Below are 17,066 nucleotides of genomic sequence, written 5' to 3'. Positions count from 1 at the left end.
GGCCAGCTGGGAAATGTAGTCCCTGCCCCGCAGCCTACCGACGGCGGCGGCCGCGCTTCCAGGCCCCGCTGCGGGGGCACCGGCCCGACGCGCCCCGGGCACGCCCGTACGCAGGGACACTGCGGCGCCGCCGGCAGCTGGAGCCCCTTGGGTCGGCGAGCGCCCGAGAGACGCTGGAGGCTCTCGCCTCCGCCGCCCGTCCCGGTCCCGGTCCCGGTCCCGGCTGCGGCCGCCCCTCCCTCCCCGGCGGGCGCGTCAGGCGCAGTCGCCGTGGTTTCCGGGTCGCACATGAAGGCGGAGGGCGCTGGCGGAGGCCGCCGCCGTTCTCGGTAGGTGGCTGGGGAGGGGCGGAGAGGGAGCGCGGGTTGCCGGCTGTTGCGCCCGGTGCCCCCAGAAAAGGCGGCAGCCTCTCCAGCCGGCCCCGCTTCGGCCGACCTTGTCCGTTCCCTTCATCGGGGACCAAGCGTGCCCCGGGGTCGCTAGCGGGAACGTGCTCCGCCTGGGGTCCTGGGTCGAGCTGGTGTCCTGCCACGCTGCAGTGCCGCGGGGCTGCCCGAGCAGGCACCGGAGCAGGCACCGGAGCAGGCACCGGAGCAGGGTGTGCCGCTCCTGGGCCGCCCGGGCCCGGCTGTGGCACGGGCAGCCCTTGCCAAGGCCCTGCCGCCCACACGGCCAGCGCGGCCGCCACGGCGCCGCCGCCCGCACCGAGCACCTGGGGACGCCCTGTCGGGGCTGAGGCTGAGGCCATAGCCTTGTGCAAAGCTGCCTCGGGCCTCGCTTGGCACGGGGGGTGGCATGGGGGCAAGGATGCTGGGGCTCAGGGCCTGCAAAGGCGCTTTCGGCAGGGGAGGAGAAGGTGAAGCCATCAGCGTGCTTGCGCTGCCTTTCCCCTCTCGGTCCCAGCGTTAGCCTGCAGCCAGGCTCGCTCTCTCATGTGCAGCTTCAGGTAGCCTTCCCTGCAGGGAAGCTTCATTCCTGGTGGGTGCAATGTCCATGTTACAGAGCAGGGGGAAAGCCCCAAACGTCCTTGCAGCAGCAAACTTAAAGTGATGAATCAAATAAATCCGTGTTTGATACAGAAATAAACCCTGGAGTGCCCTGGATCAGGCCTTTGCTCTCCTCCAGCTCACTTCATTGTTGTATTTGCCACAGGGTTAATTACTTTCTGGTTCGTTTTTTCCTTTCCTTGTGCTTTGAACGGCCTTGGAACTCCATGGTGTGGTTTAAGCAGCGCAGCAGAGCAGGTTCAGGTCTTGCTGAGTAGTCAAGTCAAGATTACAGACTGACCCCTTCTGTGGAGCTCCACTTAACTTGGTCCTGTGCAAGCTTCCTTCTCTGAAATGTTCTCATTGTTCCTGTTCTTGTCATGGAAAAGACTTCAGGATTTTTAAGAGGCTTTCTAAGAGTCATTGCAGTAATTAAAGCAGCCTAAAAAAACATATTCCTCATGGATGTACCAGATCTGTCTGGACACTACCTCCTGAGCCTGGAAAAGCTGGAGCCTTTGTGCCAGGCCACTTGTTTTTAGGGTGAGCACCTACATATAGCCTGAATGGAGCTGCTTGGCACTCGTAGAATCAGTCAGGGCTGGAAGGGACCACAAGGATCAGCCAGTTGCAACCCCCCTGCCATGCCCAGGGACACCTCACACTAGATCAGGCTGCCCAGACTCTCATCCAGCCTGGCCTTAAACACCTCTAGGGATGAGGCTTCCACCACCTCCCTGGGCAGCTCCTTCTGGGCTCTCATCACCCTCATGCAGAAGAACTTCTTCCTAACACCCAGGCTGAATCTCCCCATTTCCAGCTTTGTTCCATTCCATTGAGGCTCTGGCCAGCCTGATCTAGGGTAGGGTGTCCCTGCCCATGGCAGGGGGGTTGGAACTGGCTGATCCTTGTGGTCCCTTCCAACACTGACTGATTCTAAAGCAAAACATTAGAAAGCTGACAGTCTTTAGGCTATGCTGCTGTTTGCAGGGGGGAGAAGCCTTTACATACCTGTATGTTAGACACATCCATGGGATTTTCACCTGTTAAAAGGGAGGTGTTTTAGTCTTGGTGTGCCTTAGACATACCTTGCAATAGGCCTGGGGGAAAAGCCCAGCAGGTGTTTGCTGGAAGGAATGAATGCCAGAACTTGTGAGACAGCACAGTTTGCAAAAGCTCTTTCCCAAACCACACCTTTTGGCTTCCTCCCATGCTTCAAGGATGTCCTAATGCTGGAAACTGGAAATGGCTCAGCAGTTCAGCCCAGAGTGCTGTGCCTGCACATCTCCCTTGGTGCCTTCAAGAGGGCTGGGGAGTGTGCACCCAGCAACAGCACCTCATCGTTTGAGGAATGTTCCAAACCAGTGCTGGCATCTTGACTGGCAGCTGTCTTAGTCTGGTTTTGTGGGGACCTCAGTCAGAAAGTATTTGCAGAAGGTTCCTAAACTGAAGAGGCACTTCAGGAAGAGCTTTCAAATGTGTTCTCACAGCTGTGAATGCAAGGGGGCAGAGTTCTGGAGGAAGCACTGCTGAGCAAAGCTTGTGCTTTTCCTTCACCTCTCTTCCCTTTTGCATCGAAAAGCACAGAACTGGCTCCAGTCTTGTCTGCACATGGTGGTGTGCTCACTTGTCTCCTGTTGTCTGCTAAAGCACTGGCTGCATGGCCTCACCCAAAGAGTGGCTCCATGGCCCAGTGGAGGCCAGGGACAATTGGAGTCCCTCAGGGGTCAGTTCTGGGACCAGTCTTCTTCACCATCTTTGTGGGTGCCATGGACAGTGGCACTGAGGCACCCTCAGCAAGTCTGCTGACAACACCAAGCTGTTGAGAGAAAGATCTATCCAGAGGGCCCTGGACAGGCTGGAAAGGTGGGCACAGGCCAACCTCATGGAGTTCAGCAAGACCAAGTGCAGGGTCCTGCAGCTGGGTCGAGGCAATGCCAAGCACCAATACAGGCTGGGCAGTGCCTGGCTTGAGAGCAGCCTGAGGAGAGGGACTTGGGGGTGCTGCTGGAGGAGAAGCTCACCAGGAGCCAGCAGTGTGCACTTGCAGCCCAGAGAGCAGCCAGAGCCTGGGCTGCAGCAGGAGAAGTGTGGGCAGCAGGGTGAGGGGAATGATCCTGCCCCTCTGCTCTGCACTGCTGAGACCCCACTTGGAGAGCTGCAGCCAGAGCTGGAGCTCCTGGGATGAGATAGCTCTGGAGGGGGTCCAGAGAAGGGCCACAAGGATGAGCAGAGGGCTGGAGCTGCTCTGCTGTGAGGAGAGAGTGAGGCAGTTGGGGCTATGCAGTCTGGTGAGGAGAAGGCTCCCAGGTGACATTGTTGTGACCTTTCAGTCTCTTAAGGGGGCTACAAGAAAGCTGGGGAGTGACATTTTAGGCTGTCAGGTCGTGATAGGACTGAGGGGAATGGAGCAAAGCTGGAGGTGGGGAGATTCAGATTGGATGTTAGGAAGAAGTTCTTCAGCATGAGAGTGGTGAGAGCCTGGAAGGGGTTGCCCAGGGAGGTGGTGGAAGCCTCATCACTGGAGTTGTTTAAGGTCAGGCTGGATGAGGCTCTGGGCAGCCTGATCTAGTGTGAGGTGTCCCTGCCCATGGCAGGGGGGTTGGAACTGGCTGATCCTTGTGGTGCCTTCCAGCCCTGACTGATTCTGTGGTTCCATGTAGCAGCCTTACAAGCGCCCGTTGCAGGTTCTCATGTAGCTGATGAATGATTGCAGTATTTGCACTGCAGTCAGAAGCAGCAATACTTTGGTTTTCAGTTTACATTGTTGCATCACATCTGTTTTCTGAGCTGTTTTGGCAGGCCTCCAGCTGCATCCCTGTTCTGCACAGGCCCTGACTGGTTGATCTGTTTCTCGGTGTGCTCTCTGTCCTGTTGAAATTCTGGTGCCTAGCCAGGTTCTGCCTGTTTGCATTTGCAGCCCCTGGGAGTCAGCACAACCAGCATTTTGCTCAGGTCTTGTGTAGTCTCTACTTGTTAATATTTCAGCTGAAGCCTGGCTTAGATCCTAATTCTTGGAGAGATAAAGGTGTGGAAAGCTGTAGGGCACAGATTCTAAACTTCCTCAAGTGCAGCAGGACTTTTCAGTCTGATCTCTCTGGATCAGCATCAGCATGCCACACTGGCTGCTCTGTGTGAGAAAAGAAGCTGCAAAGAAGGTGAGCTGCAGGAAAGAGGCCAGAGCTGCAACTGAGGGGCATCAACAACCTTTAAGCCCAGCCCAAGAGAAGCTATGTAAACTTAAGCAGCAGCAATGAAATCATGCACCTGGGTCAGAGTAACTCCATAGGAGGCAGCAGGCTGGAGACAAGCCTGGCTGGAAGTGAGCCTTGCAAGTGGGGGTCCTGATGGGCAGTAAATTGAGAGATCTGTGAGTAGGGTCAGCTCCTTCCTGAAGAAGCAAGAGCACAGGAATTTCCCGTGACCTATTGGCTCTTTCCAACTCTGCTCAGCAGGTGCAAGCCCACCAAACCTGAATGTCATGCCCAGCTTTGAGCTCCATGCTGCCAAAACCAACCTGTGAGCTAAGTGGAGGAGCACCAGACAGGGCAGGAGAAGGTACAGGGAGGAACATGCACATGCAAGGCAGGAGGGTTGGGCTTGTTCAGTATGGAGCAGAAAGGGCCAAGGGCAGAGCCAGTTGCCCCTTTTTAAGCCATCCAAAGGTACAGAAAAGTGTTAGGGTAGAGCCAAATGCTTCTTTGTGGTGCACAGTTGCAAAGACAAGAGGCAAGCGTCAGCAATTGCAAGCAAAAGAAATCCAGAGAGGATAAAGCAAAGCAATCTGATGTTGAAGCACTCAGAAGGGAAAGCCTGCTCTTGCCTAGACCAGGCCCTCAGGATTCTGGCCTGGGTTTGAAGTTTTCTCTGCTAGAGACCTTCCAAGTTTCATTCCAGCCTAAATTATTCCACAATTCTCAGAAAGCTTGGGAGGCTGCTACCAAGCTTGAAGCACCTGTCCATGTGGCAGTAAGCTAGACAGATTGGGATAGCTGACACCAGCAAGCTCTAGTTTATTTTAGGCACAGCTGATGCACAAGAAAATAACACTATCTGCATAAACCACCTCTTTGTAGAGATGGAGCTGACAGCCACGAGCTGCTTCCATGCAAAACTGTCTGAGTCTCCATAGAAACTAACTTGGATAATCTTTCCTGTACCCAGCCATTTCTCTCCAGTAGAGAATCAAGGCCAGCAGCACAACTGTACCAAACCCCACGCCACAGTCCACCTCCAGACCACACCAGTAAGCAACACTGTGAGGCACGGGTGGTGGTCATGCTGTAGTGTCTGTGATAGCATGCAGTAGCAGTGACAGCAGCAGGATGCATCCAGGACACATGCCCTGACCCAGCTGCTGGCTGCAACACAGGCAGAGGTGAAGCAGATACGGATACGTGCCTGGGGAAGCAGAGCTGTTCTTGGTCAGGTGGCCTGTAGCAGGCTCCCACTATGATGCCAGCTCCTCTTGCTTTCCCTTTCATCCTCATCCCTAAGTTCCCTGTCACCTCTTCTACTCCAGGTGGAGCTCCATGGACTCCACTTGGTGGAGGGTTCCCCCTGCTCCCCTGCCTGTCTTTCCTCAAGAGGCTGCCCCCATCTAATGCCACCCTCCAGCCATGGGAGCCATCCCCCGTGGTTCAGTGCTGCCAATGACACTGCAGCCCTGCATCGCCTGCCGTGGAAGCCAGACCCTTACCCGTGCGTGCAGCTGGCAGGGGAGGGTTTCTGCTGTCTGACGGGGCTGGACGTGCTTCCTAGCAGGCTGCCTCAGCGGAGCTCCTGTGCTGGCTCGGTGCTGCTGGCCAGGAGCAGACACCCTCGGTGTGGCTCGTCGGGGTTTTTGTCATCGCGCCTCCCCCGCGGTGCCGCCTGCCTTCCCTGTGCTTGGGACAGCCGTGGGCAGCTTCCCCCGGGCTGCCAGCAAACATCCCGGCACTTCTTGTCTCAGCCGGACAGCTCCTTCCTCGCTCACCATGCAGAGAATGCCCTGAGAGGTTCCCAGTGCTGCTTCCACTGCCCATGGCAGGCACAGTTTAACAGTGCTTCCACTTCTTCATTGTTTGGGGTTGTTCTGCTTTTGCTTCTCTGACTGCTGATAACCTCTTGTGGCCGTCCCTTGTGCCACTAAGCTTTTCCCCAGGCTGCTGGAGGAGAAGCTGTTCGGACTGAAGCAGGTGTTTCAGCCAAGGTACTTCCTTTTGCTAACAGGGGGATTTAATGCCCTTGGATGACTGGATAGGATCTGGGAGCTCTTAACTGCTGCCACTTGTGACATTCTTCAAAGACAATGGGAAGGGTAAATTACAGGATGGTAAAAGAGGACTCAGGAGATTTTGAGAGCACCAAACACAATCACTCTCAGCCTGCTTTTTACAGGTGTTTCCCCATGGGCCATAGGAGACCTTCCTACAGTGGCAGCAGCAACCCTAGACAAAGGTACAGGACAGCCCTGTACAGTGCCTACAGTGGAGGAAATTCCCTCTGCCTGCAGGGAAGCAGAGTGAAGTGGAAGGCAGCTGTGCACACCAGCTTGAGGCTGTCACGGTAAAGAAGCTGACTTGGAAGGCTGCAGTGTCCCACAGGATTTTATAGCCTGACACTTGGAAATGTGCTCAGCTAAAGGGCAGGAGAAAGCAAAGCTGGGTAGAGAGGACAGCTTTCAGGTACTGTGGGGAAGCACCGAGGGAAAGGTGGGAGGTGCAGTTTGTATTGCAGCAGAATCCTCTGAGGATGTTGGCCAGCTGGGCACTGGGCTACAATCTGCCTGCTCTTTGCTGGGAACGATGCAGAACTGCAAAGGTTCTGGTAATGGGCTGGGAAGTGACCCCCTGGCTAAGGCAAAGGACCCTTCCCATGCTCTGTGCACCCTGGCTCTTGGCCTGAGAGCCCAGGAGCCAGCAGAGGAGTTTGAGAAGGCCCCGCTCTGCCCCGCTGCTGTGCTGCACAGCTGGCAGTGCCAGTGCCTCGGGGGGCAGCTGTCCCCGGGCACTGAAGGGCTGCTCTGTTTTCTGCCGCAGGCGGAGGTCCCAGGACCGCTCCTAAAGCAGCAGACGAAAACCTCTGCCGGTCCTGCTGCCTCGGAAGATTCCACTCTGCCGCAGCTGGTGGCTGAGCATTTCTGCCTGGGATGGCGGAGGACCAGGAGCTGCCCAAGGGTCAGCTGGAGCTGGCCCTGCCGCAGCGCAGCAGCAACACCTACCGCAGCGCCGAGCACTCGCAGGCCCTGCTCAGCGGCCTGCTGTCGCTGCGGGACAGCAGCATCCTCTTCGACGTGGTTCTGGTGGTGGAGGAGAAGCCTATCGAGGCTCATCGCATCCTGCTGGCTGCATCCTGTGACTACTTCAGGTACAGCATGGCAGCGACAAGCATGGCTCTGAATGTCACTCAAACCTTTGGTCTTGGCATGCTGCTCTGGGTGGAAAGGTACCCCCAGAGGTCTTTTGCAGTGCTCAGTGTGGCTGCCTTCAGCTGTAGTTTCTCCACAGAACGAGCTGTGCACACTGAGCTTACCTCCCCTAAATTCACTACCTCTGCTGCTTGGAGCTATACAAAGAGGAGAGACCACCTGAAGAGGAGTGCTCTGCCAGAGCGCACTCTGGGTGGCCCTTGGCATGCCCTTAGCATTGTAAGACTTTGTCCACTGTGGGGATCGCTTTGAAGATTCATCCAGGGAATGGTTCAGGTTGGAAGGGACATCAGAGCTCATCCAGTTCCAGCCCCTGCCATGGGCAGGGACACTTCCCACCAGCACAGGTTGCTAAAGGCTTCATCCAGCCTTGCCTTGAACACCTCCAGGGAGGGCACATCCACAGCCTCCCTGGGCAGCCTGTGCCACTGTCTCACCACCCTCACTGCCAAGAATTTCTTCCAACTCTCCAGTCTAAATCTGCCCTCCTCAAGCTCAAAACTGTTCCCTCTTGTCTTGTCACTCCATGTCCTTGTCAGAAGTTCCTGAAGCCCCTTCAAGTACTGGAAGGCTGCTCTAACACCTGCCTGGAGCCTTCTCTTCAGGCTGAACAGCCTCAGCTCTCTTAGCCTGTCCCCACAGGGGAGATGCTGCAGCATTAATTATCTATTTCATAATTCTGTATTTCACACTACTTAAAAAGTCCCTGCAAATAGCCTGCTGCTCTGTTGCCTGCCTGTAGTGTCACCACTGGGGCACTCCCTTGGTCAGCTGGACCAGCAGTTTCTTGAGTTTGTTTTCATGGAGCAAACAAACAAATCCCAAGGCAATCCAGACCAGCTCCTAACTGGAGGAAGTACTGCCCCAGTTTAGAACAAACTCCTACACAGAGTCATAGAATCAAGCAGGTTGGAAGGGACCTCCAAGCTCATCCAGACCAACCTTTCACGCAGCCCTAGCCAATCAACCAGACCATGGCACTAAGTGCCATCCAGTCTCCTCCTGAATGCCTGCAGGGACAGTGACTCCACCACCTCCCTCGGCAGCCCACAGTCCCAGGTTCCTCTGTTTTGTATCTGCCTCTGCCCGTTTTGACCATCCCTCGGTACTGGATGTGCATTTAAGCCCTTCAGCTGACATCTCACCTTTCAGGTGGCCCCTGCTGTTTTCCTGCAGAATGAAAGATCCTAAAGGCCTGTGCTCTGCATCACTGCCTTAAAGAGGTAACCCCACAAAGGTGTCTGGTTAGGTTTTTACCTTCCTGACTGTTTCATGTTCCCAGGACAACATAAGGTAAGCAAACTGAAAAGAGCTTCACTGCAGCTCTGCCATAGCATCTGCCATTGTCTGTTACAGAGGAATGTTTGCAGGAGGACTGAGAGAAATGGAACAAGAAGAAGTTCATATTCATGGCATCTCCTACAATGCAATGTGTAAAATCTTGAACTTCATTTACACTTCTGAGCTGGAACTCAGCGTGAACAATGTACAGGAAACCTTAGCTGCAGCCTGTCAGCTTCAGGTGAGGTGCTGGGAGATGTGACAGAAAAAAAGAAGCAAGAAACAAAAGCAGCAGTGAAAGAAACAGCAAACATGACTATCTGGTTGGGTGGAGGGTGAGGGGGTGAAGAAGAGGATGGGGTTGATGAGGAGGATTTCTCTGGGACGCTGTATTCACTGGAACTAACTATGGAAGGATAGCAGCAGTGAGCACTTGCACATCTCCTTTCTGCCAGTGTGTTTATTGCATCCAGAGGACTGTTTCAGATGGCACTCACTTCACTGATGTGCTTAGGAGAGCTTCCCTGAAACAGAGGACCTCTGGCAAAGGACAAGGCTTGCTCAGGAGTTGTGCTGCTCAGGATCTTCCACAGATTGAGTCTCTTTGGGAGTAGTGCCTCCTGCCAGATTGAACTTCAGGTTGCATTCAGAAGACAACACTAGGTCCTAACTTTCCTTTCAAATGGCCTCCTTGCTGGAGTGATGCAGGTAGACTGTGCCAGGCTGTGATAACCTGTGTCTGTAGTGCTGTAAAGGAACAGCTGTGGAGTGACTAAACCTACCTTTCACCGTGTCCTCCATGCCTTGTCCTCATCACTGCTGCCCAGCAGCCAGCAGTGCCTCACTGACAGCCCAGCAGCCTGCAGTTTGGTGCCACGCTGACAGCCCAGCAGCCTGCAGTTTGGTGCCACGCTGACAGCCCAGCAGCCAGCAGCTTGGTGCCTCGCTGACAGCCCAGCAGCCAGCAGCTTGGTGCCACGCTGACAGCCCAGCAGCCAGCAGTTTGGTGCCACGCTGACAGCCCAGCAGCCAGCAGCTTGGTGCCACGCTGACAGCCCAGCAGCCAGCAGCTTGGTGCCACGCTGACAGCCCAGCAGCCAGCAGTTTGGTGCCACGCTGACAGCCCAGCAGCTTGTCTGTCCACTGTTCCAGGTGTCTTGGAAGGCAGATTGCTGCTGCAGCCAAGGCCAGGCTGGGTCGTGCAGTGTAGTGTAGCTGGAAGGTCAGGGTCAGATCCAGTCATGTTTGCTGAGTGCTTTTTCTCTGGAGAAAGGTGAGTGGGTGCAGGTGAGGAGGGTGGGCAGCCTGTGGGCAGAGCAGTCATTGTGATGACACTGTTCCAGTCGTGCCAGGCTCCTGTCACCTGTCTCTTGAGCGTGAGGCAAGTGGTGTCCGAAATGGGAACTCTTTCTCTCTCCCCACTCCCCGTGCAGATTCCAGAAGTCATTAAGTTCTGCTGTGATTTTCTGATGGCCTGGGTAGACGAAGAGAACATCCTGGACGTGTACAGGCTGGCTGACCACTACGACCTGAGGCACCTGAGCGAGCAGCTGGACTCCTACATCCTGAAGAACTTCGCGGCGTTCTCGAGGACGCAGGTGTACCGCCAGCTGCCCCTGCAGAAGGTCTACTCCCTGCTCAGCAGCAACCGCCTGGAGGTCAACTACGAGTTTGAAGTTTATGATGGAGCACTTTTTTATCATTATTCTCCAGAGCAGCTAGAGACAGATCAGGTTTCCCTGATGGAGCCCCTTAAGCTGCTTGAGACGGTTCGGTTCCCTCTGATGGAGCCCCAGATCCTGCAGAGGCTTCACGACAAGTTGAGTCCCTGCCCTTTGAAAGACACCGTGGCAGATGCGCTCATGTACCACAAGAACGAGTGCCTGCAGCCCATGCTTCAGAGCGCCCAGACACAGCTGAGATCAGAGTTCCAGTGTGTGGTGGGGTTTGGAGGGATGCATTCTACCCCAGCTATTGTCCTCAGTGATCAAGCCAAGTATCTCAACCCCTTGCTGGGAGAGTGGAGGCACTTCACAGCTGCTCTAGCCCCCAGAATGTCCAACCAAGGAATTGCTGTGCTCAATAACTTTGTGTATTTAATTGGTGGAGACAACAATGTAAGTGGCTTTCGAGCAGAGTCGAGGTGTTGGAGGTAAGATGAGGATAAAATCCTGCTATTATTTTTATTGCCACCCTGTTGCCCATCCCTGAGTCAGTCAGCCAGCAGTGTGGACTGTGTGCTTGCTAGCTGAAAAAGTAGGAAGTGAGCAGAGGCCTCCCTGAAAGAAAAGATAAGAAATAAAGAAATGAGCCTCCCAGTACCAACTGTGCTCCTCAGAATACGGCAGAAACAGCTGCTCCTTCAGGAGCATTTGATGGGAAGCAGTAATGAACCTCAAACAGTAGCCTGGCCAGAAGCCCTTCAGGTAGCATTTTCTACAAGTTCTCTGAGTGTAGTTTAATTCCCAGCACCAAAAGGGTTTTAACCAAAATGCTGTTGCTGCTTGATTCACAAGTGCCTGTGCACACAGCAGCAGCAGCAGCAGCAGCAGCAGCATTCCAGGGTCCTCTTACAGAATCATGGGTTGGGTTGGAAGGGACCTCCCAAAGTCATCTAGTCCAAACCTCCTGCACTCAGCAGGGACATCCTCCACTAGAGCAGGTTCGCTCAGAGCCTTGTCTAGCCTGACCTCCGGGGGTCTAAACTGCCTTTCTGGGCAACCTGTTGCAGTGTTCCAGCACCCCGAAGGTGCAGAACTTGTTCCTCACGTCCAGTCTCAATCTGCTCTGCTCTCATATCAAGCCGTTGCCCCTGGTCTGGTCACTGCAGGTCTTTGGGAACAGTCCCTCTGCAGCCTTCTTGTGGCCTCTTCAAGTACTGGCAGGCTGCTTATGGTGTCCCAGGAGCCTTCTCTTCTCCAGGCTGAACAGCCCCAGCCCGCTCAGCCTGTCCTCATAGCAGAGGTGCTCTGGCCCTCTGATCAACTTTGTGGCTCTGCTCCATCAGGTCCATGTCCTTCCTGTGTTGAGGGCTCCAGAGCTGGATGCAGTGCTCCAGGTGAGGTCTTAGCAAAGTGGCAAAATGCGTTTCCCCACCTGCTGCCCACACTTGTTAGCTCATTCTGTGCCCAGGAAAAGAGCAGGATGAAGGACCAGGTTTAAAGCTTCATGCCCATTGCACTGCAGAACCAGAAATAAACCCTTCCTGATCATCTTCCCTGGTTTTAGCTGAGTTGCCCTCAGGGCATGCAGCATTTCACTTCACAACCAGTTCTTTGCAAGGAGAATTTCCAGAGGTTTTAATCTGAAAGTGACTCATGAGGTTCCCTTTGAGCAGCAGCTATTTAGGAAAATAATCCAAGAACCCACCACATATTTATGCCCTTCTTGGGCTTTGGTCTGGGTGCTATTTTTAGGCTGTTTTACCTGGCAGAAGAGCTTTGTGCAAGCCGAGATTTTGCCCTCCAGCCTGCTGGCAGCGTGGAAGACAATGGCAAAGCGAAGGCTTTTATAGCCTCCTTATGTCAGCTAAAGCAAAGCAAAGGCTTTTATGGCCTCCTTATGTCAGCTAAAGTACCTCCTCTACAAATAGAACAAACCACCTTGGCTAATAATAAACCTCTGACCAGTCCACATGTCACTCCACTTCCAGCTGAGCTCAATTTCAGCCACGGACAGTCAAGTCTCCCACGTGTGTGGTGCTGTCTGGTGTCCCGGCAGGGATCCTGTGGCTGATGATTCACCTTCTTTGATCCCCTTCTTCCCCAAGGTATGACCCACGGCACAACAAGTGGTTCCAGATCCAGTCCCTGCAGCAGGAGCACGCTGACCTCAGTGTTTGTGTTGTGGACGACTATATCTATGCTGTGGCAGGGCGAGATTACCACGAGGACCTGAGGGAAGTGGAGAGGTATGACCCCAAAACCAACACTTGGGAATATGTGGCACCTCTGAAGAAGGAGGTAAGGAATGCGATAGCCACGCACACTGCTACGGCTCCCCAGCTCCTGATTTCACCTCTAGGTGTTTTACTCATGTTTAGCTTTAAATCTGATGATACTTGCTGAGGGCTGCTTCCAGCTCTGCTGTCCTCAGCAGAATGAGGACACAGCTGTTGGAGCAAGTCCAGAGGAGGCCACAAAGGTGAGCCCAGGGCTGGAGCACCTCTGCTGTGAGGACAGGCAGAGGGAGCTGGGGATGTTCAGCCTGGAGAAGAGAAGGTTCCAAGAGGACCTTAGAGCTGCTTGAAGGGATCCTGCAGGAAGGCTGCAGAAGGACTTTTCCTGAGGGTGCCTAGAGACAGGACAAGGGGGAATTGTTTGAAGCTGAGGGAGAGCAGGGTTAGACTGGAGCTGAAGGAGAAGTTCTTCAGTGTAGCAGCAGTGAGACTGGCATGGGGAGGCTGCGCCTGCCTCCTGCCTGCTCAAGGCCAGGTTGGATGAAGCCTTGAGCAGCTGAGTCTAGCTGAGAGGTGTCCCTGCCCATGGTGGGGAGATGGGAGGAGGTGAGCTCTGAGCTGCCTTCCAACCTGAGCCATTCTCGGATTCCAATGGCAATTGCCAAATGAGCAGTCATGACCCCAGGCACCAGGAAGTGGTGTGGTGACCTGGGAATTTGGTTTAGGAGTGGAAATGTTTGTTCTGTGTTCTCATCCTGCTGAAAAGGCAAGAATTTTCATCTGCAGGCCAAAAGTCTTGCAAAGGAGGAAGATAAGTACAAACAACTTCTTGATGAGCCTTGGTTAGGGAAGCAAAATAAAATCCTGAGTCATCTTTCAAGAAACTGCTGATTTCTGCTACACCTTTTAAAAGCTTTGGGGCAATTGAGCAGCACAAAATAGTTGTGATTTCATAATGCTTCTCAATTGAGAATCTCAGGACACATGAAAAATATGAATAGTGCTGCCCCTTTACAGAAGGGTCAGAAGAGGATAAACTGCTTGTGTGAAGTGGTGAGCAATAAATGTGGCAGTGCTGGGAATACAGAAAGCCTTAAGGTCCTGTTGAGTGCTACCAAGCAGGATTATCTTGCATCCCTGCTAACAGTGCTTGTGTGGGGAAAAGCTCCATCAGAAAGGCTTCCAGGTAGACTAGGGAGAAAAACACCAGTGGGAATGGCCTTCCAGACAAGGAGCAATGCAGAGTGAGAAGCCACTGCAGTTCTGGAAGGTTTAAAATTGTAGTGTCCTTCATTCAGCAATTCACACCTACAGCACAAGCACTGTGAGGTGTTGAAGCCAAGCCTGGATGGGGCACTTAGTGCCATGGTCTGGTTGATTGGGCAGGGATGGGTGCTAGGTTGGACCGGATGAGCTTGGAGCTCTTCCAACCTGGTTGATTCTATGATTCTGTTCTATGAGTCTATGGTTTGGGAGTTACCTGACCCCTACACACACAATGAAATCACCCAGACTAGACTCAGCCAGCTGGAAGTTAAGCAATGATGCTTTATTTATTGCTTGGCACCGGTCACAAGCAGATTTATATGCAATATATTTACAGCTAGGTACAGGAATGCACAAGCTAAAAGTAATACAGAAGCACAGCAGCCCTCCCAGAAACCAAAGTCCCCAGGAGGGGCTCCCAACCACCCTTCCACCTTCTTCCCACCCCTCTACCTTATCCCATAGCCTGCCTTACGTGCAAGGGGGCTTAGAAGCAGAAGGATTAGTTGGGTTACACGGATGCAAGCAGAGCAGCAGAAGCCCAAGGAGAAAGCACAGAGCCAGAGCCTGCCTGTCTTAGCTGTGTTTGTGTCCTGCTCTTCTACACCTCAGCAAGCCTGAGTGCAGCAGACACCAGCACTGTCTGCTTCTCGCAGCCTACAATCCCATTTCTCTCATTTAACCATTCCAAGTAGCCTCACACCAGCACAGCCACCTAGAAAGGGATTGTCTAGAAGAAAACCCTTCCAGATGTTGATATCTGCACCACTCAGGAGGAGTGTCTCTGCCTTACCCTCCGTTCCATGCCTAGAATCTGGGAGAACAACCTGGTGCAGCCTGACGCTGTTGCTTTCCCCACGGTGTGCAGGTGTACGCGCACGCCGGAGCAGCGCTGGACGGCAAGATGTACATTACCTGTGGGAGGAGAGGAGAGGACTATCTGAAGGAGCTACAATGTTATGACCCAAAGACTGACCACTGGGAGGTGTTAGCAGATGGCCCAGTGAGGCGAGCTTGGCACGGGATGGCAGCGCTGCTAGGGAAGCTCTATGTCATCGGGGGCAGCAACAACGACTCTGGCTACAGGAGGGATGTTCACCAGGTGAGCCTGCTGCCGAGCGCCGTTCCGCTGCGCTGCAGCCTCTCACCAGCCTGCCTTCCTGCACGGTGTGCCATATGGCCAGCCTGTCTCTAAGGTACCAGCTGGGGGCTGGCTAATCTCTTTCTTTTTTTACCAGGTTGCCTGCTACACACCAAGCACTGATCAGTGGACAAATGTCTGTCCGCTCCCTGCGGGCCACGGCGAGCCGGGCATTGCCGTCCTGGACAGCAGGATCTACGTCCTGGGAGGCAGGTCCCACAACAGAGGAATCCGCATGAACTACGTCCACATCTATGATGCAGAGAGAGACTGTTGGGAGGAAGGGCCCCAGCTGGAGGATGACATTTCTGGGATGGCTGCCTGCGTCCTCACTTTGCCCAGGGCTATTTTAATGAAAACAGAGAACTGGTTCTCGGACTGGCAAGCAGACCAAGTGAATTACTATCCTCACTTCCCCTACGAGTTCATGAGCGTCTCAGACTGGGAGGAATTTGACAGCTCCAGTGAAGATTAGGAGACTTTTCATATTTATTTTTGGCCAGTGGGTGAGGAAATCAAGGCTTGGGAAAAAAGGACTTTGGAGATTTTATATGGCTTTCTTACTTACATCAATCAGCATCTACAGGTTTGAAAAGTCAGGTGTTCTGCACACAACACCATGCCCAGGCAGTGGCTGCCCACCTGCCAGTGTCCTGCACACAATGCCATGCCCAAGCAGAGTGCTGCTCACCTGCCAGTGTCCTGCACACAATGCCATGCCCAAGCAGAGTGCTGCTCACCTGCCAGAGTCCTGCACAATATCCCATGCCCAGGCAGTGGCTGCCCACCTGCCAGTGTCCTGCACAAAATGCCACTTGCAGGCAGTGGCTGCCCATCTGCCCAGGAAGCCACGTTTTGAGTCACCACGAAATGACCATTTTGCCCTGGTTATAAAGTATAGAGGTTCTTCTGCTTTGAAGGAGACTGTTGTTAACCTTCAGCATGGACAGAAGACCCAGAAGGCACAGCCTGACTTGCTTCTTTCCTTCCAGCTTCTAGCTTGAAATAGCTTTTTTGGGTTTGTTGGTTTGGTTGTTTTGGTTTTGTTTTTTTTTTTCCCCCTTTTCTTTTTGGCAATAAAACTTCCTAGCCAGCTTAACACAGGAAGGTACCACCTCGTGTCTCCCTCCTGTGCCAGGTGTCAGACAGCTTAATTGTTTTCTCAGCAAGACTGAACATACAGAAAGTAGCAAGAAAGTCTGAACCTTCATCTCGTGTGGGCATGCAGCCAGCTTTGTAACCAGAGTAGAGCCTGGGAACTGACACCCACTCCTCAACTTCTGGATTGCAACTTCTGTCAGCACAGTACCTCTCTGTACAGGGTATGGCAATCTCCTGCAACTGTCAGACATACCTGTTCAGGAGCATAAATTAATAAATCCTTGTCAGAACTTTTTTCCTTTTTAACTGCTGTCTCAGATTCATTAACCCTGAGTGGAGTCTGGGAGCTGGGGAGCTTCAGTGGCTGCTGCAGTGCTGCGCTGGCTACAGCAGCCTGGGAGGTGGGCAGCTGGCTTCATGATTTTAGGAGATGCTTGAGAAGAAGATAAAGAGAGCAGAGATTGGTTTGCCACAGCATAAGAAAAGCAAAGTGCTAAGAAGATGATGAGGTACTGAAGATTACACTGATCCAAGACCCTGCAGTAGCTGAACTGATGCCAGGAACAGAATGCAGAGTAGCTGCAGCTCAGAAATGTAAGACAGACTAAACCCTTCCTTCATGAGGCCTTAAAATAATTGGCTTCTGACTGCTTAATACTAGTTTAGAAGATGATTTGAAGTCCAAACCCATGGAATAGCTGAGTAGTATGGAATCCTTCCTCTTGGAGGGGTGGGAAGTAATCAGTGCCACCCAAAAACAAACTAGCAAAAGCCTCTCAATCTTGTAGCAGTAAGGGAGTGACAGAAGATGGGCACAGTGGCAGTCTGGGTGAGACTGGTCAGGGGTCATCACAGCATGATAAATAGTGCACAGTGATGTGCTGCTTTGCAGAAATGGGCATGCTCCTGGGCATGACCACTCCTTGGGGCTATCTTCTTTATGGAAACAAAGCTGGTTTCCGAATGCGCCCAGAGGAGTCTGTG

General features: G+C 53.4%; 1 protein-coding gene and 1 long non-coding RNA gene across 4 annotated transcripts in view; one reads left to right on the top strand and one right to left on the bottom strand.

Annotated features, from left to right (window-relative positions):
* Window positions 1-55: 55 nt before the first annotated feature.
* Window positions 56-16,388, top strand: KLHL22 (kelch like family member 22). 3 transcript variants are annotated; one of them, XM_064168337.1, is made up of 8 exons: window positions 56-329; window positions 6,481-6,652; window positions 7,007-7,334; window positions 8,752-8,917; window positions 10,110-10,828; window positions 12,446-12,638; window positions 14,709-14,942; window positions 15,079-16,388. In XM_064168337.1, the coding sequence occupies exons 3-8, from the start codon at window positions 7,117-7,119 to the stop codon at window positions 15,454-15,456; spliced, it is 1,908 nt and encodes a 635-aa protein (XP_064024407.1). In that variant the 5' UTR covers window positions 56-329; window positions 6,481-6,652; window positions 7,007-7,116; the 3' UTR covers window positions 15,457-16,388. The 3 variants fall into 3 exon arrangements, with proteins under 3 accessions (XP_064024407.1, XP_064024405.1, XP_064024406.1); XM_064168335.1 differs by having other exon boundaries at window positions 6,366-6,652; XM_064168336.1 differs by lacking the exon at window positions 6,481-6,652.
* Window positions 14,103-17,066, bottom strand: part of LOC135188717 (uncharacterized) — a 9,671-nt gene continuing 6,707 nt past the window's right edge. The window contains exon 4 of the long non-coding RNA XR_010307797.1: window positions 14,103-14,755. This is a non-coding gene — a long non-coding RNA (uncharacterized LOC135188717). The remainder of the gene's footprint in view (window positions 14,756-17,066) is intronic.

Source organism: Pogoniulus pusillus, chromosome 30 (assembly GCF_015220805.1).
Source record: "Pogoniulus pusillus isolate bPogPus1 chromosome 30, bPogPus1.pri, whole genome shotgun sequence".
Classification (NCBI taxonomy): Eukaryota; Metazoa; Chordata; class Aves; order Piciformes; family Lybiidae; genus Pogoniulus; species Pogoniulus pusillus.
The sequence above is the reverse complement of the archived record's forward strand: the minus strand, read 5'-3'. Positions and strand labels throughout refer to the sequence as shown.